Raw genomic sequence first — 25,826 nt, forward strand, 5'->3', positions numbered from 1 at the left:
AAGAGATTAATTGAAATCTCATCCACTTTGCTGGTACTGTTGTATGCTGCGGTATTTTCCGCATTCAAATACACACCGGAAAAATTGTAACATATTCGCACCGTGTGAACTGAGCCTTACGTATCTTCAAGAACCATATTCACTGTATTACTTACCCAAGAGACAGATCTTTCATACAGCGAGTCCCAAAGCCTGGACTGTTCAGGAATGCATTTGACATGGGCACGATGTGCTCACTGCCCGGCTGCTCATTACTAGGGTAATAGTGATAACATAATTGAATTAATAATGAATATATAATAATGCTCAATGTCACCCATTAAAAAATTGTACACTGCATTTTTTTTGCCTTTTTTTTGCCTTTTTTTTGGTAGATGCCTCTGCATTAAGGTTTCTTCACACGTCAGTAATTGGTCAGTATTTTTGCACCACTGTTTGTACGCCAAAGCCAGGAGTGGAACATACAGAGAAAAAGTATAATTGAAAGATAGACACCTGTTCTGTGTTTTGGAGACACTACTGATTTTGGCATGAAAATACAGATGAAATACTGATCAAAAACACTGATGTGTGAATAAAGCCTTAGGCTGAATTCAGATGTCCATGATGCGTGGTCCAAGTATGGTCTGTGATGACGACTTCAAGCCAAAAAACCCACAGCCGGTCCAAACATTTCAGTCTATACTCAGACCGTGTTTCACCTGATTTTAGCCTTAACATTTTTTTTGTAGGCTATGCTTTTCAATACAGTTGAAAAAAAGTCTGCATTTACACAGTGAGCATTCCCAAGTGTATCAAAAAAACACAGTATAAATGTGGCCAAACACTAAAATGGATAAATCATTCCTAGGCCACGTTCACACGTTTAGTATTTGGTCAGTATTTTACATCATTATTTGTAAGCCAAAATCAGGAGTGGGACAATCAGAGGAAAAGTATAATAGAAACACGTCACCACTTCTAACTTTTTCACCCACTCCTAGTTTTGGCTTAAAAATACTGATGTGAAATACTGACCAAATACTGAACGTGTGAATGTGGCCTAATGGTGAGACTATCGTTACGCCAATGATTTTATATAAAAGCACATTTTGGATTTTGGATGCAGAATTTGGTGCACAATGTGTACCTAAGGGTCCATATATTGAGTCCACCGGGGCTCCATTAGCAGCTTCAATTTTTAGTGATAGTTATTGAAAATAATGACTATATGTCATTTACAATAAGAAGCCATTGCTATATGTGATCATAATGATTTAGATTACATATCACATTACATTTTTTAACTGTGTTAACCATGTCTAATTGTACAATTGATTGTCTTTTATCAAGTGTGGGCACCCAGTGTCATAGAATGAAGGAGCGAGCTCCAGACCTCTGATGGAAGACAGTGGCTCGTGTAAGCAGGTGGCTGATGTTCAGCTGCAATTTCTTAAAGTTAGGATTTTGCCGTTTAGGCTAAGTGCCCACGATTCAAAAATGCTCCGTATTTTTCCTGAGCGTTTCTGCATCTCCCTGGCAGAAAAAATGCACGCGGATTTTACATGCGTTTTTCCTACCAGGGACAAGCGGAAGTGAAGCGTTTTTGCATGCATTTCCGCATGCGGGTTGTCAAGCGCTTTCCAAGCGATTTTAGCATCACTTGGAAAGTGCTTGACAACTTGGTCATACTATATAAATCCATGCAAGCGGCATATATAGTGTGACCGTAAAAGAATGGTAAAAAATAAAAAATAAATATTATACTTACCTTCTGATGGACGCCAGTGTCCTTATCCGATCCGTCCAGTGTCCCCGGTGTCTAGCAGTGGTCTAAAAGGACCTTCCATGACGTCATTTAGTCATGTGACGGGTCACGCGACCGTCGACATCAGAGGTCATGTGACCCGTCACATGACTAAAGATGTCACGGCAGGTCCTTTTAGACCATCGCGAGCTGCCGGGAAGCCAGGACGGATCGCTGAGGAGACCGGGGGCCATCGGAAGGTAAGTATAATGTATATTTTTTATTTTATTCTTTTTTTTTACAGGTACTATGGTACCCGGGTCTGGAGGAGAGTCTCCTCTTCTCCAAACCCGGGTACCATCCGCACATTGAACCGCATGATATTCGCATGTGCACATGTAGTGGTGCGGATATTATGCGATTCAATGCAAGTCAATGGCGGTGAAAACGCCGTGATTCCGCAAAATAATTGGTAGTGCTGCGGATTTTTCCACAGTGATAATCCGCAGCGGAAATTTCCGCGCATGTGCACAGCACATGCGGATTATCATTGGGGAACATGGCAGACCTTCTACCAAGCGTTTTTTAAGCGTTTCTGCAGCGGAATTGCCGCTGCGGAAATGCTTAAAAACGCATAGTGAGCACACAGCCTTAATATACTATATAACCCTATAATATTGGAAAACACCTTTGAGATGATGGCATCAGGTGTCAAAGTCACTGACACTGGGTAACAATACCTGAAATCAATAAATCAGAGGTCTGGAGCTCGCTCCTTCATTCTACTAATCAGCGAAGGTCACAGAGGTTGAGCCCACACTGATCAGACATTGATCAGCCTTTATCAAGCTTAGGCCTTAAGTGTTTTATTCCTTGAGAACCTCTTGCACTATAAAAATGGCATCTCCAAAAAGTAGAAGCTATGGCTAATTAACTGAACTGCTAGGGAAATTGTTGCGGTGTTGCATAAAAACATGGAAGTTAGATTATGGCTCTTGGATGCCGTGTTGCCCATCTCTGGATTGAAATGTAGGGACATCTCTACTTTACAGGTTTTTCTGACCTGAAGAATACAAATTGTTGTCCGTACATCCATGGATGAAGTGTTAGACTGGGATATTCACCAAAGGGTGGAACAATAAGGGTAAAAATAAGGGCCAGAAGCACAAAGCTGGCAGGGAGCACGATCTGCAGAAAGGAAAAGGAAACAGTGTCAGAGAAAAGATTAGTGTTCACAAGATGGACCATAATATAGAAGGGATTCATATATTTCACAGTCCACCATGCAGAGTTGAAGGGGCACTCTTACCATTGATATTTATGGTATAATTTTAGGATATGACATAAATGTATAAAAAGTATGTGTCCCAAAGATGATTAGCACCATGAGTGTCCCGTGACCTTCATTGTTTACAACATATCGAACATTTGATAATCTGCAGCATTCCATGAATTTGGTGCCGATTATTACAGCTACTTGTGAGTGGGATTTTCATAACACCATTAACAGGTTTTTTTAAAGTACGCTGTAGGCAATTTTCATAGTAAATTTCAAAAACCTGACAAAATGTCATCTTGTAAGAACATAACCTAATGGGACCTCTTTTCTCCTGATTGGTGAATGTCCCAAAGTGGTGACACTCTCACCTACCAGCCATAAATGTTAGTCATCAGACAACCTCTTTAACAAATGAACAGTAGAGAGCAATGATATGGAGGAATGATATGGAGGGAGGAATTGCGGCTTACCTAATGTTAGACATTTTGTTTTTGCATGTTCTAGCTGTGAGCATATACTGTATGCGGGCATGCTATATATATATATATATACAGTACGTCGCTTATAGGCATATTACGGCATATGTCATCCATTTACCCCACAAAATACATTTTTTTACTGATCTTTAGGGGAGAGAGCACCACACAATGTAGACTGTACAGTAAAAACATTATATTCTGACACATACTGGCCTGGCCAATGCCTAAGTGACACTCTTTTGGCATACACTGGATGCAAGAAGCCATTTGGATACAGTTGGCATATGAGTGGGGAGGTTCCTCCAAGACTACACCTGTCAAGACCTGAGGCCTAGTCTTGCGTCGGTCAAGACCCGCAACCCAAATTACGCCTGTCAAGACCTGACGCCTAGCCCTATGCTGGTCAAGATCCATGACCCAGCCTACTCTGGGCAAGACCAGAGGCCCAGCCCTCATTCGTCCTGGACTGACAGACGACCGTCACAGGTCATGCAACGAAGACCGAGTGCAGACTCAAATCCGGAAGTGAGTTGGGCAGTTACTTACAACGCTGACGTACGATTCAGGGTTCAGTCCGGGGCAGTGCAGCAGACGGGGCTGGGACCGGTCAGTGTGAACAAGCACCAGAAAGCTTTAATTGACTTTGTAAGAAGGACGTGTGGCCTAGCGGGAAAACTTGATGATCACCTTTAGTGGGCATTACTTGAGTGGAACCACTTCAGTGACACCCTTATCTCTGTGAACGCTACACCTAATAGGAATTCGCTAGATAGGAAAAAGGAACCCTGCTCTAAGATTTATATTGTTTGATATCAACTTTGTCGACAGAATATTTCAGAATACAATATCTACTTTCTATCCCTAACTACCGCTCCCTATATTTGTATCAAGAAAATAAACTGTTAAGTTGGTTACTTCCGCCTTGTTCTTGTCTGCGTGTTGCATCCTAGTAACCTTCTTACAAGCCCATCAGCTTTCTAAAGTCTATAGGGGGTTTTGGAGTGCAACAGTATCTCTGCCTTAGTGTTTGGGTAGGTTCACATGACCGATTTCTCCACATCCAAGACAAACAGTCCAATTATTCTGATTAGACTTTGATCAGAGTTTGATCAGACTGACATCAGTTTTTCTTGGATGTAGAGAGAAAAAAAAAGTTTCTCCACCTTCTCCTGTCAGTCCGTGAAAATTGGACCACGCTCGGATCTCATCAACTCGATCCGAGGAAAAAAAAGTCGAACACGTGCACAGCCTCATGGAATATCATAGGTACGAGTGCTATCCGTGAAAACCACAGATGGCACTTGTTCGAGAAAATTGGTCATGTTCACTAACCCTTTGTATGAGACTCAAGCTGTGTGATAAAGATGGGGAGGCATCTGGCTGCCTCAAAGTGCGCAGCAGAGCTCTTACAACAAACCAGAAAGAGTACAACCAATCAACAAGAGAAAACTTAGCACTTACAGAAAGCAGCATAAGTTCCACGCAACATTTCAGACTAAAATATACATCTGTCACTGCCTAAGGTCAATTTCACATGTCCATGAATCATGGACCACTCTTGGATCAAAATACTTGGACCAAATGCATATATAAGGAAGTAAGCCCAAATTGGGAAACCCAACTCTCCGGCCAATGTTGGAATTGTGACAAATTTTGAAATGATAGTTGTGGTTATATGCTATAAAGAAAGCAAAGGGAAAGGCTTGAAGGAGGCAGGTAGGGAGGATGGGAGAGAGAAAGTTACCTGGGCAAAAAAGTCTTTATGACTACGAGTTGCATGTTGGAAACGTTTTATAAGAAGCGCTTTGAATTGTTGGTGGAGGAGATCACTGCCTTTTATCTGCCGGGATCCTTTCCCTTCAGTTTCTGTTGGACCAGGTTGGTTATTGCAGGCATCAGGTGCAGCATGTTCAGCCGTACTTCTCTGAGACTCTTTTCTCAAACACTCTGCGTCATCTGTGTTAGAGAATTGGAAGTAATAAGATATTATGTACTGTATGTAAGAAATAATAGGAGACATTATGCGCATGGAGCACAGGAAAGGCGCAGAGTATAGTTTTAAGCAATTGTAACTAAGAATATGATTCTATATAACTTATAACAAACATAAAATTTCCACTTTGGTATAACTAAAGGGGTACTCTGGAGAGATAAAAATGTATTAATGTCCACATAACTTGAAAAACTATAAAGCTCACAATCATAGTAGTGTTTTCAATTGTCAGAGTATCTGCTATTGAGAACTATTCACTGTGTCGGAGATGCATCTGCTGAGTGCTCCCCCTCCCTTTTGGGATGCTATGTTACAAATCAGGAGGTGTGAGTTTTTATCAGCTTCCAAGACATGCCAGTCCTGTTAATAACTCCTTCACCGCAGTCACTGATCAGAATCAGAGAACATGGCTTTCTTATTGTTTGTAAAGTAAACCACACTCTCAAATCAAGCCTAATGTCCTTCATAATGTCATTCAGTCTTTTCTGCTCTGTCTGGGTGACTGCTCCTCCACAGCTTATCCGTGATAGCCATTGCTTCCCTCCAGATTTCTTGGCATTTCACAGATAAGCTGTGGAGGAGCAGTCAGATCGTTTCACACATACCTCTCTAGCTTGAGGACTGAGCATACTGAGGGCAATTGGTGGAGTTATATGGTAGCTGCAGAGGTATGTGTGAAACAGTGATAAGAGTGGTTGCAGGGAGCTGGAAACTACATGGTGAGAATGGGGAAAGGGAGAGCAGTTCTCGTGAGGGGGAAATAAACTTTAGGAGAGATACAGTCTGCAGATGCACAGCTTATCTGTGAAATGCCAAGGAGCGTGAAGGGAAACTATTACTATCTCAGATAAGCTGTGAAGAAGCTCACAGGGTGAGTTATCCAGGTAGAGCACAAACAATGGAATGGCATTACAAACCCAGCAACAGGGCATCAGGCGTGGTCAGGGGGCATGGCTTGTTTTACTAGCAGTGAGAAAGCCACACCCCCGATCTGTGACTGAATGGAAGGAGCTATTATTAGGGGGTCTGCATGTATTAGAAGCCAGTAACAAGCCACACCCCCTGATTTGTGACATGGCATCCCAGAAGATAGGGGAAACACTCAGGAGCTGAGACTCCATCCTACTTATTAGTACTGAATAGCAGATACTGTGACAATTGAAAAACTTCTATAGATGTAAGCCTTTATAGTTTTTGAAATTATATTAATGTGAATACTTTTTTCATCTATCCAGCCCCTTTAATCTCTGCTATGCAAATAACGAGATTACTTTGAAAGGCTGCATTGATATAAGTACCAAACCCAAGGCTAAGTTTTTGGCAATAATTATAATTATGATGTTTATCTGCAGATATCACAATATGTAAGAAATGTGGTCAGTAAGCTGCAGTACCTGACACAGCCACATTCGTGTTTATGGAGCTATTCCTGCATAAACAATGAAGGGAATGCTGAGCTTCCCAAGCCTCTTCATTGACATGAATGACAAGGATAACTCAGGTTTGACCAACACATAGGGGACACTCACATAGTCCAGCGTAGTTGACTTTGAATAATATTTTGTTGATAGTAAGCAAGCTAATGCATCTAATAATATTACTAATACCAGTAATAACATAGCCATAAATGCCAGCCATGCCCTTGTCCAGCCTATAGGTTGCATGCCTCACCAAACATGCAGCATCAGCAGAAGCAGAAGGTAAGCCTAGGAAGGTCTTACAAGCATATTTTTTTCAGGTAATAAATAAGTATGGGTAAACTGAAGAATGTCTGTCTGGTTACCACATTGCGAGCTATCATGTACTATATTCCGGACAGAACACAAATGTACTTAGTCCCACCGTTATCTTACAATCTGACGTTAGGCGTGTATTTGATTAGTATATTTTCCTTTATCATTGTATCTGCACAATCACAACTACTCTAGGAAGTCTGATTTTATGAATTTTTATATGAGATTAATAGAGCCCCATCATCCCCTTTGTAATAATAGCATAGGCTAGGAAGATTATAACATTTGGAGGCCAATGCTCCATGCGTCCAAGGAGCCATTTTTCAGCTCAACAATACCATGTTGCTCATGCTATTGTGAGCAGCTTGCTTGACCTAAATGTGCTACCATGCCCTCCAGACTTGTCTACCATTGAGCACGTCTGGGACGTCATTGGTCGGCAATTGCAAAGGCAGCTGCCAGCAGCAGATCTTGATGATTTGCCCAAGTGCATTCAGCGTAAAAGAAGATTCCTCAGACAACCATTAATAACATCATTAATAACAGTAAAGACATGTAAGTGCGAGGATTTCTGTATAAGGTGCTCATTACTCAATTATGAATAAATCAGGATGTTTTGAAAATGGTTTCCATTTCTTCATCATCTGCATATCATTGACATGTCTATCCATCCTGTGATTTCCATAATTCCACAGCTTTTCTTTCTTGGTGTTATAAAATTCAATGACGAGGAGTGTACTATCAGCCCTGATTGGACAGTGTCAGTGTGTAGGGACAAACTTGCTATTGGGTAACACCCAGTTATCAATATATTCATAAATTTGTAGAAGAAAGGAAAAGTGGCACAATCTCTGCGACCTATGAAAAGATGCTCGGGATTATTTTTTTTGTACAGGGAGTATAATTTTACTAAAACAGACATGCCAAGTGAGGTGACAGACATTGTTCCCTCTAAGCAAATTTAAAAATATCAAAACCGGCAGGCAGGAACCACTACAATCCGGGTGTAACCTCCTAATAATGTTGTTTCACTACTTTCCTTTACAAAACAAAGAAAGTAGAGAGAACACTGGTGACAGGTACTCTTTTAAAGCAATGCTCCCTGGGGAAAAAAATATGTAAATTAGTTCCTCCAGAAGGAAGGTAACTGTCTTCTAGTGTAATCTATAGTTAGCTGCTCTTTTGTCAATGTTTAACCTATTAAAAGCAATCTGTCAACAGGATTTTGCTGAGAACAGCATGATGTAAGGCAGAGATCCTGATTCCAGTAATGTATTACTTAATGAGCTACTTGCTGCAGTTTTGGATAAAATGACTGTTTTATCTGCTGTAGATCTAAAAGTTCTCTGAATGCTGAGCTCTGTATAACCCCGCCCACAACACTGATTGACAGCTTTCTGTTTACACTGTGCATAGACAGAAAGCCGCCAATCAGTGGTGGGGGCGGGGTTATACAGAGCTCATGAATATGGAAAACTACATGGCAGCAGGTTTACTAGTATTCTAATAATAATCTCCTGCTAGTAAAATAGTGATCTTATCAAAATTACAGCAAGAAGCCCATTAAGTGACACATTGTTGGAATCAGGGTCTCTGTCTCTGAATTAAGCTGCTCTCAGACTTCTTTTTTTTTTATTATTTAAAGGCCTTCGACAACTTGATGGATGACCGATCTGTAGGAAGATCAATCTTGTGCAAGCCTAGATAGGTCCACCAGGGTTCTCTCAGCTGTTATCTTGATAGTATCAAACCTTCAAATTGCTGGTCTTCCTCTTCATCTTGTTCCTTCTATTCTTCTGACCATGATGTCCTTCTCCAGTGATTGCTCTGTTTGTAGGAAAGTCTTGGCTTGGTGATCGAGTGACACGTCTGGCTTGATTTGTTTCTTCTTCTTGCTGTCCATGGTATTGATTACATCCTGCTCCAGCACCACATTTTGAAGGTGTCATTTCTTCTTCTATCTTGTTTCTTTATTGTCCAGGTTTCGCTCTCAGATTAGGTGACAAAAACCTTGTGATAGATTCCTAAAGTGTCAGTCCCTCTCCTTTGCTGATAAAACAGTTTCCATTCTTTTGGGAAGGCTGTCCAGAAAATTTTGGAGGTGTCTGTGGAAATTTTTGCCCTATCATCCAGAAGAGTCCTTGTTAGGTCAGATGGTAATGGACGAGAGATGGGGCTCGCACTCTCCATTCTGGTTCATCCAAAGGTGTTGGATGGGGTTGCGGTCAGGGCTCTGTGTGGCCATTCTTCAACACCAAATTATCTCAACCATGCCTTTATAGAACTTGCTTTGTGCACTCTGCACAAAAGGGCCTTCCCAAAATTGTTCCCATAAGGAAGCTACAATTGTCCAAAATGAATTGGTATGCTGAAGCATTGAGATTTTCCTTATAACTGTAAGTAATGGGACTTGGCCACCCATTAATAACAACCCTATAGCATTTTCTCCCCACCAAACTTTACAGCTGTCACAGTATTGTCAGGCAGGTAACGTTCTCCTAGCTTTAACCACCCCAGACAGAGAAGCCAGATAAAGAAGCGTGATTCGTATCTAAACAGAACATGTTTCCACTGCCCCAGAGTCCAGTGGCGGCTGCTTTATACCACTATATCTGGCGCTTGGCATTGTGCTTGGTCATGTAAGGATGCATGCATCTGCTCAGCAATAGAAAACCCATGCCAGGAAGCTCATGATACAGAGTTTTTATTCTGAGCTTAACGCCAGAACAGGTTTGGACTCTGCAGTTATGGAGTAACCCCCTGATGAAGGACGGCGGTCCGAAACGCGCGTCGGGGCAGCGTCACGTGGCCGGCTATTACTCTCAGGTACAATATGAGCGTTTTTGTATTTACTCCCTCGTTTTGTATACCTTTTGAATCTTCCCTTTCTTTCCTTTTTACTCTATGATAGTCATTATTGTCAGTAGTGTATTTTTTCTACCATTTCTATTCAATCGATAGTGGTCTAGTGGTTATTATTTGGTCTGGCAGTGCACACTTTTGGTATTTTAAAATACTGTATTTATTATAATATTTATCACTTATTACTATCACATTATTATTATTAATATTTATTGCCTGCCTATACATACCACGTTTCTTGGAAGTTTCTTGACAGCAGTCACTCATACATTTCTCTATCATGTGTTTTATATGTCCATAATTTTTTCTTTAATTATGTAATCGCCGGTTCAGCGTACGCTTTTTTATTAACCGTATGGTATACCACTCTGTCTAATAAAGGTATTTTATACACTATATCCCTGCCTTTCTATTATTATTTTTGGATCTTATGTTCGGTTATTTTTCTTCTTTTTTCAGTTATGGAGTAAGCAGAGCATTGGGACTTTTATGCACTAGGTGTCTCAGCACTCGGTGAACCCAATCTGTAATTTTATGTGGTCTACACTTCGTGACCAATTTGCTGCAGTTCCTAAACTGTTCTGCTTTTCAATAATACAAGATATTGAGAAAATAAGATGTGGCACTCTCCATGGATACAAGCATTTGTGTTTGAGTTTTGCCATCTTCACAGCCTTGAAGATGTGTGACTATACGCGAAACAGCTGTAGCCGCTGATATCTGCAAACACCTCAGGATCATATGCAATACAGCGAGTGAAATAAGTATTGAACAGATCACTAGTTTTCTAAGTAAATATATTTCTAAAAGTGCTATTGGCATGAAATTCTCACTAGATTTCAGTAACAACCCATCCAATCCACACCGGCAAAGAATGAGAAATGACACAGGGAAAAAGTATTGAACACATGAAGAAAAAGAGGTGTAAAAAGCTCTGGAAAGTCATGACATCAGCTGAAATCCATCAGTAATTAGAAAGCAATCCTGCCACTTAGTGAAAAATAATATCAGCTGGTTCAACTGATGTCTCATTACCAAGGTGCCACATAAGAAACTTCTCATGATGGGTAAAACCAATGAGCTGTCTCAAGATCTTTGCAACCTTATTGTTGCAAAACATACTGATGGCATTAGTTACAGATGAATTTCTAAAGTATTGAAGGTTTCAGTGAGCACTGTTGGGGCCATAATTCAGAAGTGGAAAGAGCATAATTTCACAATAATCCAGCCACAACCAGGTGGTCTCCACAAGATTTCAGTCAGAGGTGTGAAAAGAATTATCAGAGGAGTTGTCCAAGAGCCAAGGACCATCTGTGAAGAGCTACAGAAAGACCTGGAATCAGCAGGTACAATTGTTTCAAAGAAAACTGTTAATAATGCACTCAACCTCCATGGCCTGTATGCATGCTCACCCACGCAAGTCTTCATTGTTGAGTAAAAAGCATATTCAAGCGCATTTAAAGTTTGCTCAACAACATTTAGACAAGCCTGTGAAATACTGGGAGAATATAGTCTGGTCAGATGAGACCAAAATTGAACTCTTTGAATACCATAATATACACCATGTTTGGAGGGCATATCACCCCCAAAACACCATCCCAACAGTGAAGTTTGGAGGTGGGAACATCATGGTGTGTGGCTGTTTTTCAGCATACGGCACTGGAAAACTTCATAAAATTGAAGGAATTATGAATGTACAAATGTTCAGAGACATTTTTGATAAAAATCTGTGGCCATCTACCAGGATGATGAAGATGAAACGAGGGTGGACATTTCAGCAAGACAATGATCCAAACACACAGCCAAGGATACTCTTAGTTGATTTCAGAGAAAGAAAATGAAGCTGGTAGAATGGCCCAGCCAATCACCTGACCTGAATCCAATAGAAAACTTATGAAAAGAACTAAAGTTCAGAGTTCATACAAGGAGTCCACAGGACCTTCAGGATTTGAAGAGTGTTTGTGTGGAAGAATGGGCCAAAATCACACTTGAGCAATGCATGCGACTAGTTTCTCCATACAGGAGGTGTCTTGAAGCTGTCATCACCAACACAGGCTTCTGTACTAAGTATTAAATATATTTCAGTAAGGGTGTTCAATACTTTTTCCCTGTGTCATTTCTCATTATTACACATAACTTAACTTATGGACATCTATGGTTTGATTTATTTGCCTGTGTGGATTGGATGGGTTGTTACCGATATCTAGTGAGAATTTCATGACAATAGCACCTTTAGAAATATATTTACTTATAAAATTGGTGACGTGTTCAATACTTATTTCACCCACTGTATATGGGATAAAGCAGCCACAAATTATTGTACCCATGTTGAGTGCTGCATCTGCATTTATACAAATTTTGAATTATAAGGACTGTTTGAAAATGTGCTGAGCACCTCCGAGGATTGGAGCGACTGCTTAGGAAACGTCCTACTTTTATAAAGTGTGTTTACATGGATTACTGACTTGTTCCATTGGTGGCGCCCAAATATAGGACCATGCTGGCATCAGCGGGTTCTTTAGAACGAGTCATTCTGTCACAACTGAATGGCAGATGGGATATCAAGGGACTGGATGTTACAGGTGCATCTCAAAATTAGAATATCATCAAAAAGTTAATTTATTTCAGTTCTTCAATACAAAAAGTGAAACTCATATATTATATAGAGTCATTACAAACAGAGTGATCTATTTCAAGTGTTTATTTCTGTTAATGTTGATGATTATGGCTTACAGCAAATGAAAACACAAAAGTCATTATCTCAGTAGAATAATTAACAAAAAGCACCTGCAAAGACTTCCTAAGCATTTAAAAAGGTCCCTTAGTCTGTTTCAGTAGGCTCCACAATCATGGGGAAGACTGCTGACTTGACAGATATCCAAAAGGCAGTCATTGACACACTCCACAAGGTCCCAGAGTTCCAATTTTCATTTGGAAATCAAGGTCCCCGAGTCTGGAAGAAGAGTGGAGAGGCCACAATCCAAGCTGCTTGAGGTCTAGTGTGAAGTTTCCACAATCAGTGATGGTTTGGGGAGCCATGTCATCTGCTGGTGTAGGTCCACTGTGTTTTATCAAGACCAAAGTCAGCGCAGCCGTCTACCAGGAAATTTTAGAGCACTTCATGCTTCCCTCTGCTGACAAGCTTTTTGGAGATGGAAATTTCATTCTCCAGCAGGAGTTGGCCCCTGTCTACACTGTCAAAAGTACCAATACCTGGTTTATACACAACAGTATCACTGTGTTGATTGGCCAGCAAACTCGCCTGACCTTAACCCCATAGAGAATCTATGGGGTATTGTCAAGAGGAAGATGAGAGACACCAGACCCAACAATGCAGACGAGCTGAAGGCTGCTATCCATGCAACCTGGGCTTCCATAACACCTCAGCAGTGCCACAGGCTGATCGCCTCCATGCCACGACGCTTTGATGCAGTAATTGATGCAAAAGGAGCCCCGACCAAGTATTGAGTGCATTTACTGAACGTACATTTCAGAAGGCCAACATTTTGGATTTTAAAAACATTTTTCAAGCTGTTGTTATAAAGTATTCTAATTTACTGAGATAATGACTTTTGTGTTTTCATTGGCTGTAAGCCATAATCATTAACATTAACAGAAATAAACACTTGAAATAGATCACTCTGTAATGACTCTATATATTATATGAGTCTCACTTTTGTATTGAAGAACTGAAATAAATTAACTTTTTGATGATATTCTAATTTTGTGAGATGCACCTTTTATATATCAGGGGCAAGATATTAATACAGCACTGGTTGTGAACTAAAGGGCAAAATCCTACGTCTGCTTCTCTTTAAGATAAGCAAGAACAGACATTCCGATCAGTTTACCCATCTTATTCTGCCTGAATCACCTTTGTTATCGACATTAACAACTGTTGACTTGTTATCCGCTGCTAGGCTGGTTCTGGATTTCCTCTGCTGTATCATCCATTCCTCTGGGGATAAGATCAGGCGAAAAGAAGTAAAAAAAAAAAAAAAAGTAGTGCATTTCATCAACTATTTAAAACTTTATTTTTACTGGGATCTTGAGGAATCATATAACCCCAATTCCCAAAAAGTTAGGATGCTGTGTAAAATGTAAAGAAAACAAAAATACAATGATTTGGAACTCTGATATAGCCATAATTTATTCTCAACAGAACACAGATCACAGACTAGAAGTTGGAAGTTTTCCATTTCATTTGAAAAACATAACTAATTTAGAAAATAACAGCAGCAAAGCATCTCAAAAAAGTTGGGACAGGGATGTGTCTACAATTGTATAGCATTCTCTGTTCTTTCTACAACAGTCTGCAAACATCTAGGAAGTGAGAAAACAAATTGCTGAAGTTTTGGGAGAGGAATGTTGTCCCATTCTTGTCTGATGTACAATATTAGCTGCTATATGTCAGATTTTTCATTTCATAATGCATCAAATGTTTTTTATTGGTGAAAGGTCTGGACTGCCGGCGGCCATTTCATCACCTAAACTCTCCTTCTGTGAAGCCATACTGTTGTGATGGATGCACTATGTGGTTTAGCATTGTCTTGCTGAAATGTACAAGACCTTCCCTAATATAGGTATTGTCTGGATGGAGCGTATTGTTCCACAACCTCTATCCAATGCTCAGCATTGATGGTGTAAGCTGCTTCTACCATAAGCACTAATACAACCCTATACCATCAGGGATGCAGGAACGGTGTGCTGATAACAAACTGGATGGACCCTCTCCTCTTGAGTCTGCAGGACACATTTTATGTTTACGAACATTTTTAGTTTAAATTATCACTATGTAACAAATGATTATTTTTTTTTGTTCCTGGGTACAAAGTGTGTTTTCCTAACCCCGTTATGCCTAAAACAAATAGAAAATAGTTGTTGTTCCACAAAAGCTTTGCTTCTGTGGTCAGGACAATGAAATTTTGAAATTTGTCTGTTTTCGGGAAAATTCTCGATTCATATTCAATACTGAGTAGTCTTCTAGAATATTCTTGAACTTCTACAATTGTGCAGAAGTTTCTAAAATTTTTCAGAATTATCTAGAAGTTTCTAGAAACTTTTAGAACTTTCTAGAACGTTCTCGGACTGTTCAACATTTTGGTTTATGTTATTGCTGAGTAAGAGAATAACGAATCGTAGTTAAAGGGACACTGTCAGGTCATTTTTCAGTATGATACTTATATTACCCTTGAATAGGGCCTGGGCAGACCTTTTAAAAACATGTAAAATCATTATTCTACCTTTTGTAGTTTCCATGTTATCAGCATTGTCAGGCCCTGCAAGGAGCTGGTACATTAGTCCTCTCCATTATAAGAAAACAGGAATAGTCCAGCTGCTGCATCTATGCTATGTATGTATCTTGCTATCCCGCTAATTTGGCGGCAACCGACATACCGCTCAAGCAACTGCTACTTCTGCATGGTGGATCCTGCAAACGTCGCACAGGCAAGAATGCACCTCAAATCGTTTATCCAGACATTCCTTCTTCCATTGTCCCAGTACCACACTGCCCCGAGCTGCCTGTTCCAACTCCCCCGAAGAGGGATCAGTCATCTTCAGGAAAAAGCAGCAAGTCAGACAGTGAGGAAGATATTGGAGATCAAGATTACGTTTTCACAGATGCGGATGAGGAGAGAAGGCCATACTTTCCTAACCAGAAAATGGTGTCATTCCTGATGGGCCTTCAAGGCAGTTTCACAAAATTTCCTTGTTTCCTTTGCCTCTGGGACAGCCATGACACTAAGGCGCACTTGTAAGAAGGAAGACTTGCCTAGGGACAGGTGCGGAGCTCCGGAACTGCCAGGGTCCTGCCCAGTGTTGCCAGGGGACGGGATTAAGAGTGCATGGGGGGACTTCCTGGACAGTGCTGGGGGACAGAGGAGAGGGACGGAAGAGAGAAAGTCAGGTGTCTGGGCTCGAGCGAAAGGGACAGTTGGTTGTGGAGAGCAGACCGGCAGTTGGGGAGAAACAGTCTGACCTGCCGACAACGAGAAAGAGACGTGCTGCCCTGTCCTCGGTGAAATAGAGACGTGCTGACCTGTCTGTGGTGACGGACGAACGGGTGACACAGCTTGCCGCAAAACAAGGGGCGTGCGGTCTGTACCGGGCCTACAGAAAGTGATCGTTCAGTTACCTGCATCACCACAGTTTTCCAGACATCTGACGGTGACCTACGGGTGAGGACGCACCCGGGATTAGTGATCCTAACGCAGTTTGTTGTATGCCGGAGGAGCTTGCTACGGCTCTTAAAGGAGTCTTGACCCCTGTCGTGTGGTCAAAAGGACTGGGGGCCCAGTGGGTGAGACCCGAGACCGCCCACTGCCGCCAGAAGACGGACACCCTCCGGAGTGAGTGTCTGAAGACGGACGTAGTTATCGCTAAAGGACAGATAAGTGCAAGCCTCCAGTAATCTACCTTCTCTTATTCAGCCTGAACTTTTGGGACTGCGCCGTATTGTTCATCCTTTCCGTGTTATAGTTAAACCACAATCGTTTATTGTCCAATTTTACTGTTTTATTGTTGTGTTACTTAAATTTACACTCCCTGCGTGGAGAAACCAAATCTTGAATTAAACCTCTGCCATACTCTCTGCGTGCTGTGTGCGGCATCCGAGCCTTGTAACACACTATCACAGAAAGGACTGGCCACAACGGACCGAGTTTTCTGTGGGGAAGAGCAACGTCAAGTGGGAGCCGCTGATAGAAACTCTGAAGGTGCTGATGCCACCACTGCACATCAAGCTAGGCCTCATCAAGCACGGCTCTTGACAAGGAGTCTGCAGCTTTCAAGTACCTCGAAGATCTCTTTCCAAAGCTGTCCGAGGCAAATGTCAAGGCTGGTATCTTCGTCGGACCGCAGGTCAAGAAGATCATAGAATGTGACGAGTTCGCCAAGCTGCTGAATAGGACGGAGAAAACGGCTTGAAACAGTTTCGTTGCAATGGTTCATGGTTTCCTGGGTAATCACAAGGCTGAAAACCATGTGCAGTTGGTTCGGACTCTCATAAAGAATTACTCCATAATGGGATGCAGAATGTCTCTCAAAGTCCATATCCTTGACGCTCATCTTGACAAGTTCAAGGAGAACATGGGAGCTTACTCAGAGGAGCAAGGCGAGCGCTTTCATCAAGATATATTGGACTTTGAACGTCGTTACCAAGGACAGTATAACAAAAACATGATGGGGGATTTCATTTGGGGGCTTCTTCGAGAAAGCGATTTGCAGTACACTTGCAAATCTAGAAAACCTACTCATTTCTGAACCTTTTTGAGTGATTCTTGACAGTCTTTGTCTATTTACCATGCAAGTGTTGTTTTTTATCAGACCGCATGAACGAAAATATAATAATTTCCTTTTTTTATCACAATAAATACAAAATGTTTCTGGGCTGTGGTCATAAAATCAAAGTTTGTGCTGAATGTAGTTGTTTTTCCATAGTCTTTAAACATAACCAGTTGAAATATTACACTTGGAAGCCAGGAACAAAAATTGTGTTACATAGTGACAATTTTACAATTGTTCACAGATTGTTGAATCTCTGACCATCTATTCTTCTGGGAGACTCTGCCTCTCTATCTTGCTCTTTTTATACACAGTCATGTGTGAAGACTAACCCTCCAGCTGTCTTTCATTAGTACCGCTTTTACCAGCTTTTTGTTAACCCTGTGTAATACCCTAGCATTGCGGACTACAAAAGTGTTTTATTATGTTAAAATACTGGTAGTTTTGCACTGTTTCCTGCAGAGATCTGTATTGTTTTGTGCATGTAAATTTGCTATTTGGTCTTTTACTGTGTGTGTGTAACTTACTTTAAGAAGAATGATTTAGCATTTCATATACCATAGAGTTTCCAGCTCCAGGTAGTTGGGTAATTAATTACACCACTTAGCTGGTAGCTAGGGAATAGCTCTGTGGCCAGAGTTTGGGGTACAAAACTGCTGCAACTATAGAGTCTAGTCAGAGTCCATTTAGAGAGCAGCACAACAGCATGTAGAAGATTTACTCTCCCTGTTCCAGCAGGCTGTACGGAGCAGACTAGTCGAAGAAAGTGGGGGAAGCATCTTAGACTTCTACCACTGGAAGTAAAGGAATACCTTGGTCTCCAAGAGTACACAGTCTAAGTGCAGGTGTGCCCTGGACACAGGAGGAGTACTCAGCCAGAAGTAAGTCACCCACAGTACATATGGGAAATTCCAGTTAACCACATATAATGAAGACTAGTGGGACTGTGACATGGAGGCCAGGTAGAAGTCACAGCCTAGAGGGGTGGAAGAACATTCCATAGTGTTAGCGCTGGACACCAGCCTTAGACACTGGATGTGTGGCACCCCAGGCCTGGTTGCCACAAATGTGATTAATCTGCGTCTGAGAGCAGGAGGGAGGTTCCCTGGTAAGGGATAATTAGCATGCAGCACCTCCTGTCCCAGGCCAGTAGGGGGAGCTGGCTGCCCTATAAAAGCTGGAACTGGGGCAGGGTTAGAGAGACCAGAACCCACTTCTGAAGTGACCAGAAGGGTTTCTTAGAGGAAGGGACAGGTCAGCAGCAGCTGAGGAGTCCGTGAGGCAGAGGAGAGACTGCAAGCCAGGGACAGAGGCGACGAGAGCCGGTCCTGGCAGAGAATCAATCTAACTGGACATTGGGGTCCGAGGCTGTCCGGGTTATCATTCCCAGCAGCAAAGAAACAACCCGCGAGGGATTTCAGGTCCCTTGGCCTAAGAAGCCTGGAGGCTCCGCCACACAGAGGGACCAGTACAGTGAGGAGAAAGCAAAAGGTACCCAAGGCCCGAGTCGCAAGCCATACAGGCGAGAAGTACACGGCAAGCTCAGGGACGTGGGCTATTACACCACGAAGAGGGGGATAGTCAGAAAGAGCATAGAGAGAACGGTAGGCCTACACACTCACCCTGACCAGTGGGGCTCCCCCGAATGCTCTCAAACACCCAGGCCTATTCCTAACCGGTACTACTGTTGGGTCATTAATAACATCTACAATAAAGACCCAGAAACGTTTTGAAACGGACTCTCAACTAGTACTATTGCGGCCGGCACTATCACCCCCAGCATCCACCTACACTGCCCTGAGGCCACACTCCTCCCGTGGGGAGTTATCCTACCCTTTAGCTGCACACCAACACCAGCCTCAGCGGTCTGCCTAGCAGCGGCGGTTATCCCTGACCGCAATCCACGGGGGGCGTAGTCGGACATTCAAAATACTGATAGACTGCCACAATTTGGTCTGACCACCCTGAGCCACGGGACCGGGTTGCCACCACTACTACCCCCAGCATCGTACAGAGGCCCGGTCTCGAGTGCCCTGCGGCCCAGGGGGCGAGTCAGCTTTGGCGTAGTCGGTAGGATTGTGACCAACCCGCCGCAAACGGGTATTGCGTGCCTGAAAAAGACTGTATACGTACCTTAAAAAGAGGTTTCGGGGCTGTTTCCCGCCATCCTCAGCCGTTTTCCCGCCATCGGGCGCCATCTTCGGGATGCCGCGCGGGAAGAAGAGGGGCGTGGACGTCCAAACCGCGCGAGACCTGAAGCCCCGCCCTACACACCGACGCTGCGCAAGGTCCTGGAAGGAGAGAGAGCGACGCTGACGTCACCAGGACGCGACGCAAGGTCCTCGCCCGGAGCAGCACCAGCGGAGCCGCGGCCTACGGAAGAGGATCAACGGAAGGTAGGCCACGGTTAACTAGGGAGGAGGAAGATGTCGGAAGCGGAGGGGCCCACTACCACCAGCGTGGCTGCAGCAGCGGTGATGCCGTTCTCCATGCCCTACATCCCCGGAGCGGCATGGCTGCCCCAATACTCAGGGGAATCCCATACATTAACTGACTTTAAGGAAGACTGCACAGTTTATTTAAAGTCTATCCCCTAACAGAAGAACAGAAAATCAGCATACTGACCGGGCAGTTAACTGGTGCGGCCCAGCGGGAGGTAAAATCATGGCCAGCTGAGGAGAAAAGGACTGCAAAGGACATTTTGGCCCGGCTGCGGGGTACTTTTGACCCCCGCACCTCAGTGTAAATTAAAATGCGTTTCTACGGATGTAAGCAGCGGACACAGGACAGCATCAGAGATTATGCCCTAAATTTACAGGAAACCTTGGGAGCAATCAAACAAGCTGACCCAGGCAGCATGCAGGATACAGATAAACTATTGACTGACCAGTTCATAGAAGGTCTGCTGTCCAGCGCCCACAGAACCCAGCTGCGCCTCATGGCCCTACAGAACCTCGATTTGACTTTCGCACAGTTTAAAGAGAGGGCCATTCGGGTGCTCGGAGAACCCACACCAGGTGGCGCTGTAGCTTCCCGGCGTCCTGCCATTACGTACCACCAGGAGGCGACGCCCTACCCTGCAGACCTTGTGGTGTCTGATGCGCAGGCCCTAAACCCATCCCCGCCTGCAAACCTGCACCATCAGGTCCAAGAACTAACAAAGAGTGTTGCTGCATTGACCAGGACCGTACAGTTGTTACAGATGGACCCGTCAGGACCAATTAAGCTGGCTTCCAGTCCGGAGGATGTCCCGTGGCGTCGACGGAGGAGGATCCCGTCGTTCAGAGGGAGGCCCACCGACCGTTACACTGAGGATGGACAGCCGATTTGCCCTGTTGCAGCCAGCCGGAACACATAGCCAGGTACAGTACTTTAAACGGGTCCGACCTGGGGCAGAGGGCCAACCCCCAGGCATAAGGTCATCAGGCCCGTCTAATTGGGGCGATAAGTACGTGGGGGGGGCGCTCGGTTTTACCCGTAGTGCTGGACGGTATCCCCCTGAGTGCACTGCTGGACACCGGGTCCCAACTGACTACCATCCCCTATGTACTTTTCAAGTGGTACTGGAGTGATACTGATATAACCCGTTATCCAGACGATGACTTGAGCATCATCGCCAGCAATGGCCAACTCGTGCCGCAGGTGGGGTTCAAAGAGGTGACCTTCAAGATTGGTAAAGTTGAACTGCCGGCACAGGGGATGATTATTGTGGACATTGACCGTCGTGAAAGTCACCCTAAAATAACTTTGGGTACTAACGTGATTTGAAAATTGTCTTTCAGAGATAATTGTAATTTTACAGCACGTGGCGATGAATGCTAGCTCCAGCCAACAGAGGGTCCTCCATAAAGAGATAAGAGCCCTGATGAGAGGGCAACAAGTAGAACTGTCTGGTGGTGAGATCGGTAGCGTGAGGATGAGCGACCCATTCCCCATCGCCATGCCTCCCAAAAGTGAAATGATGATCTGGTGTCGGACTGCAATCGGGTTAAGAGGAAGAGACTACCAAGACATGGTAGAACCCGTGTACTCAGACAGCAGGCCCACCATTTTGACAGCCCGGGGGGTGGTTGATGTCCGCCATGGGAGGGTGCCCGTCCGCATCTTAAACATTGGAGAAAGGGAAGTACACTTGCCCCGGTACGCTACACTAGCCAAATTGTTTGCTGTCGAACACAATGCTCTCAGGGTCGTGGAATCCTTGCCTCCATCTCCCCCGGTGGAGGATAATGGCTCCCAGAAACACAAGGAGGACTGGTGCCAGAAACTTCATGTGGGTGCTGACTCCACTCCCCTGCACCAAAAACAAGGAGTCTACCGGGTGGTTCAGGAGTACGAGAGAATCTTTAGAGAGCACCCGCTAGACTTCGGCAGAGTAAAAGGGGTGGAACACCACATCCCCATGGGGAGCCACCCACCAATAAAAGAGAGATACAGACCTGTACCCCCCGCACACTATCAGAACGCAAAGGGCATGCTGAGAGAAATGAAAGAAGCCGGGGTCATTAGAGACAGCTGTAGCCCCTGGGCAGCTCCCTTAGTTCTGGTAAAAAAGAAAGACGGTACCATGAGAATGTGCGTGGATTATAGAAAGGTTAATCGTATTACCCATAAAGACACGTACCCGATGCCTAGGATAGAGGAGTCTTTAGCAGCACTAAAATCAGCTAACTTCTTCTCTACTTTGGATCTTACTAGCGGGTACTGGCATGTTCCTGTGGAAGAGGCTGACAAGGAGAAGACCGCCTTCACCACCCCGATGGGACTCAGTGAATTCGACTGTATGCCGTTCGGGCTCTGCAACGCACCAGGGACCTTCCAGAGGTTGATGGAATGCTGCCTTGGACACAAAAATTTTGAAACGGTCCTACTCTACTTGGACGATGTTATTGTCTATTCAAAGACTTACGAGGACCATCTAAAACACCTGGCTGAGGTGTTCGAGGCCCTGGCAGGCTTTGGCATGAAAGTGAAACCATCCAAGTGCCATCTGTTAAAGCCGAAGGTACAGTACCTGGAACACGTGGTGAGTGCAGAAGGAGTAGCCCCCGACCCTGACAAGATCACAGCAATAAAGAACTGGCCAAGCCCCTCTAACATCAAAGAAGTGAGGCAGTTCCTCGGGTTGGTGGGCTACTACCGCAGGTTCATCTCCGGGTTCACCAAGATGGCAGCCCCTATGCAGGACCTCCTGATAGGACAATATAAGACCAGAAGCCAAAAGCCACCCTTCAAGTGGGACAAGCTGAAAGAGGAGTCCTTCCGCCAGCTGAAGATGGCCCTCACGGGGGATGAAATCCTGGCCTACCCCGATTATGGCCAGCCTTTTATCCTCCACACAGACGCCAGTAATGTGGGGCTGGGAGCCGTACTGTCACAGAACCAACAGGGCAGAGAAAGGATGATTCCGTACGCCAGCCGGAAACTGAGGCCCACCAAGAGAAACCCGGAGAATTACAGTTCCTTCAAACTGGAGTTCTTGGCCATGGTGTGGGCCGTAACGGAACGTTTTAAACATTACCTGGCCTCTGCTAAGTTCACAGTATACATGGACAATAATCCATTGACGCACCTGGACACTGCAAGACTTGGTGCCTTAGAGCAGCGATGGATGGCCCGGCTATCAAACTATGACTTCACAATCAAGTACCGGGCAGGCCGAGCCAATGCCAATGCAGATGCCCTATCGAGAATGCCCCACTTACCCGATGAGGGAGAAGATCTAGAAGAGCTGGAGGTAATAGAACTCCCTGCATTCCACCGGTATGGGGCCACTCAGTACTCCCACCGTGTAAGAGACAGAGACTCAACCACCGTCATGTTCAATCCCTTACCTCACCACGGCTGGGCTGAAATGCAAGATAGTGACCCTGCAGTTCGCTTGGTGAAGGAAATGCTGACTCAGGCAGATGCCTATCCCGATCCGGATGCCCCTGAGGAAGCTAAGCTGCTGTGGAAGGAGAAGAGCAAGTTATTCCTCTACGAGGGGAAGCTGTGCAGAAGGCTTGTCAACCACCGAACACACGAGTTAATCTGGCAGGTAGTAGTCCCAAGGCGAGATGCGGCCATGGTCCTGGAGGCCTACCACGACAGAGCAGGACACTTCGGGTGGAAGAAACTGGAGTTCCTGTTACGTGAGCGGTTGTTCTGGATAGGTATGAGAGGGGCCATAGAGAGATGGTGCAGAGAATGCGGCCCCTGTAACCTCAGAAGGAAGGATCGTACCAGCCAGAAGACTCCTTTGAGGCCGATTATCACCAGGCAGCCTCGAGCTGGTAGCACTAGACCACGTGAAGTTGGCTCCAAGCCGGTCCGGCTACATCTATGCCCTCACGATTGTGGACCATTACTCCCGGTTCCTAGTGGTGGCTCCTGTTAAAGACTTGACAGCGCAAATGGCAGCCCGCGCCTTCCAGCAACACTTCTGCCGTCCACACGGGTACCCGGAGCGGGTATTGACAGACCAAGGTCCAGCGTTCGAGGCTGAAGTCTTCCAAGAGTTCTGCAACCTCTACGGCTGTAAGAAGATACGGACGACGCCTTACCACCCCCAGACCAATGGGATGTGTGAGAAAATGAACCAGGTCGTCATAGACCTGCTCAAAACGTTGCCCCTGGAGGAACGCTGCCTGTGGCCTGAGAAGCTGCAAGATCTAATAGACTTGTATAATCATATCCCGGTGGGATCTACTAACTGCACCCCGGCTTACCTAATGCGAGCAAGACCTGGTAAGCTGCCGATGGACTTGGAGATGGGAGTCCTGACACCCGAGGACACCTCCCCAGGAGCAGACTGGGACACGGAAAGGAGGCAGCAGTACAAGAAGGTATAGGAGAGTGTGGAGAGGAGCTTATCCCAGGCGAGAGAGAAGCAGGAGAGGCTCTTCAACCAACACGCACCTGCTGGTCCCCTGACACCTGAAGAACAGGTCCTAAAGAGGAAGAGGCGGCTCCACAAGCTGGACGACCAGTGGGAGAAGGACCCGTACACGGTACTGCCTTCCAACCATGACAATTCGAAGGTGTGTGTAATCAGCAAGGATGGAGGAGAAACCACCACCACTGTTTCCAGAGACCACCTGAAAAGGTGCCCCGAGCAGCTACAGAGTGCTGGTGAAGACCAGAATAGCCTTGAACCCGCAGTGGACAAGGAATAAATGGTCAGCACTGTCCTCGGAGAGTTCCCCCGGTCCTGGACTCAAATTAACAACGCCATAGTGGTACCCGTCCTTACCTTCCTTCAACCAAACCAGCAAGAACCTACAGGAGAGCAGGAAGAGTCCATACCAGCAGCCCAGGAGAGTCAGTCCTCTGCTGATAGTGAGCCTGCCATGCCTGCGGTAAGCCAAAGGACGCGCAGACAGCTGCCCGACCTACCTGTAGGCCTTGCAAGTATCTGTACCCCTAATAAGAGTGAAGAAAGCCAGGTTAGACCACCACCAGACAGTGGGTTACGTAGGTCAACCCGGAGCACTAGGGGACAGAAACGCTTGCGCTGGAGAATATAGGTTGTGCCAATAGTGTGACCTGTATATATTTTCCTGTAAATGATGCCTAATGTTGAAAAAGTTTACAAAAGTTAATTGCATGACCAGTAATTATGTTTTTCTAATTTCTCATAGTGACAAATGGACTAACAGGTTATGAACTTTGAGTAACCGGGACTGCTTGTAAATAATTGCACAAGGTGCCTCCTTTTGAAGCTCAACCACGGAAGAAAGACTGTCCAAGCAAAGACTGTCAAGGACTTGGGGCTTAGGACAGATCCCCACCCGGTTTGAGCCTTACCTGTTTAAGTGACATGGACACCCGGTCACAGACCACACTGTGACCTAAAGAACTCAATTGTGTTTTGTTTGTTGCCATTTATTAATGTTGTGTTTATGGTCGTGCTTATGTTGCCCAGCTGTTTTTGCCAAAAAGGCTTAGTCCCGGAGTACTAACTTTTACTAGGGGGGAATGTGGCACCCCAGGCCTGGTTGCCACAAATGTGATTAATCTGCGTCTGAGAGCAGGAGGGAGGTTCCCTGGTTAGGGATAATTAGCATGCAGCACCTCCTGTCCCAGGCCAGTAGGGGGAGCTGGTTGCCCTATAAAAGCTGGAACTGGGGCAGGGTTAGAGAGACCAGAACCCACTTCTGAAGTGACCAGAAGGGTTTCTTAGAGGAAGGGACAGGTCAGCAGCAGCTGAGGAGTCCGTGAAGCAGAGGAGAGACTGCAAGCCAGGGACAGAGGTGACGAGAGCCGGTCCTGGCAGAGAATCAATCTAACCGGACATTGGGGTCCGAGGCTGTCCGGGTTATCATTCCCAGCAGCAAAGAACCAACCCGCGAGGGATTTCAGGTCCCTTGGCCTAAGAAGCCTGGAGGCTCCGCCACACAGAGGGACCAGTACAGCGAGGAGAAAGCAAAAGGTACCCAAGGCCCGAGTCGCAAGCCATACAGGCGAGAAGTACACGGCAAGCTCAGGG

At 44.8% G+C, this 25,826-nt stretch overlaps 1 protein-coding gene across 1 annotated transcript in view; it reads right to left on the reverse strand.

Annotated features, from left to right (window-relative positions):
• The window catches only part of ABCA4 (ATP binding cassette subfamily A member 4), a 387,635-nt gene that overhangs the window by 102,698 nt on the left and 259,111 nt on the right, over positions 1 to 25,826 (reverse strand). Inside the window, exons 28-30 of the mRNA XM_073643222.1 lie at positions 5,229 to 5,440; positions 2,790 to 2,914; positions 156 to 254 (exon numbers count right to left, since the gene is read on the reverse strand). Of these exons, the coding sequence (XP_073499323.1) occupies positions 156 to 254; positions 2,790 to 2,914; positions 5,229 to 5,440 (436 nt within the window). The remainder of the gene's footprint in view (positions 1 to 155; positions 255 to 2,789; positions 2,915 to 5,228; positions 5,441 to 25,826) is intronic.

This window comes from Phyllobates terribilis, unplaced genomic scaffold, assembly GCF_046119375.1.
Source record: "Phyllobates terribilis strain yellow unplaced genomic scaffold, ASM4611937v1 Scaffold_8__6_contigs__length_399053987, whole genome shotgun sequence".
In the NCBI taxonomy this organism is placed as follows: domain Eukaryota; kingdom Metazoa; phylum Chordata; class Amphibia; order Anura; family Dendrobatidae; genus Phyllobates; species Phyllobates terribilis.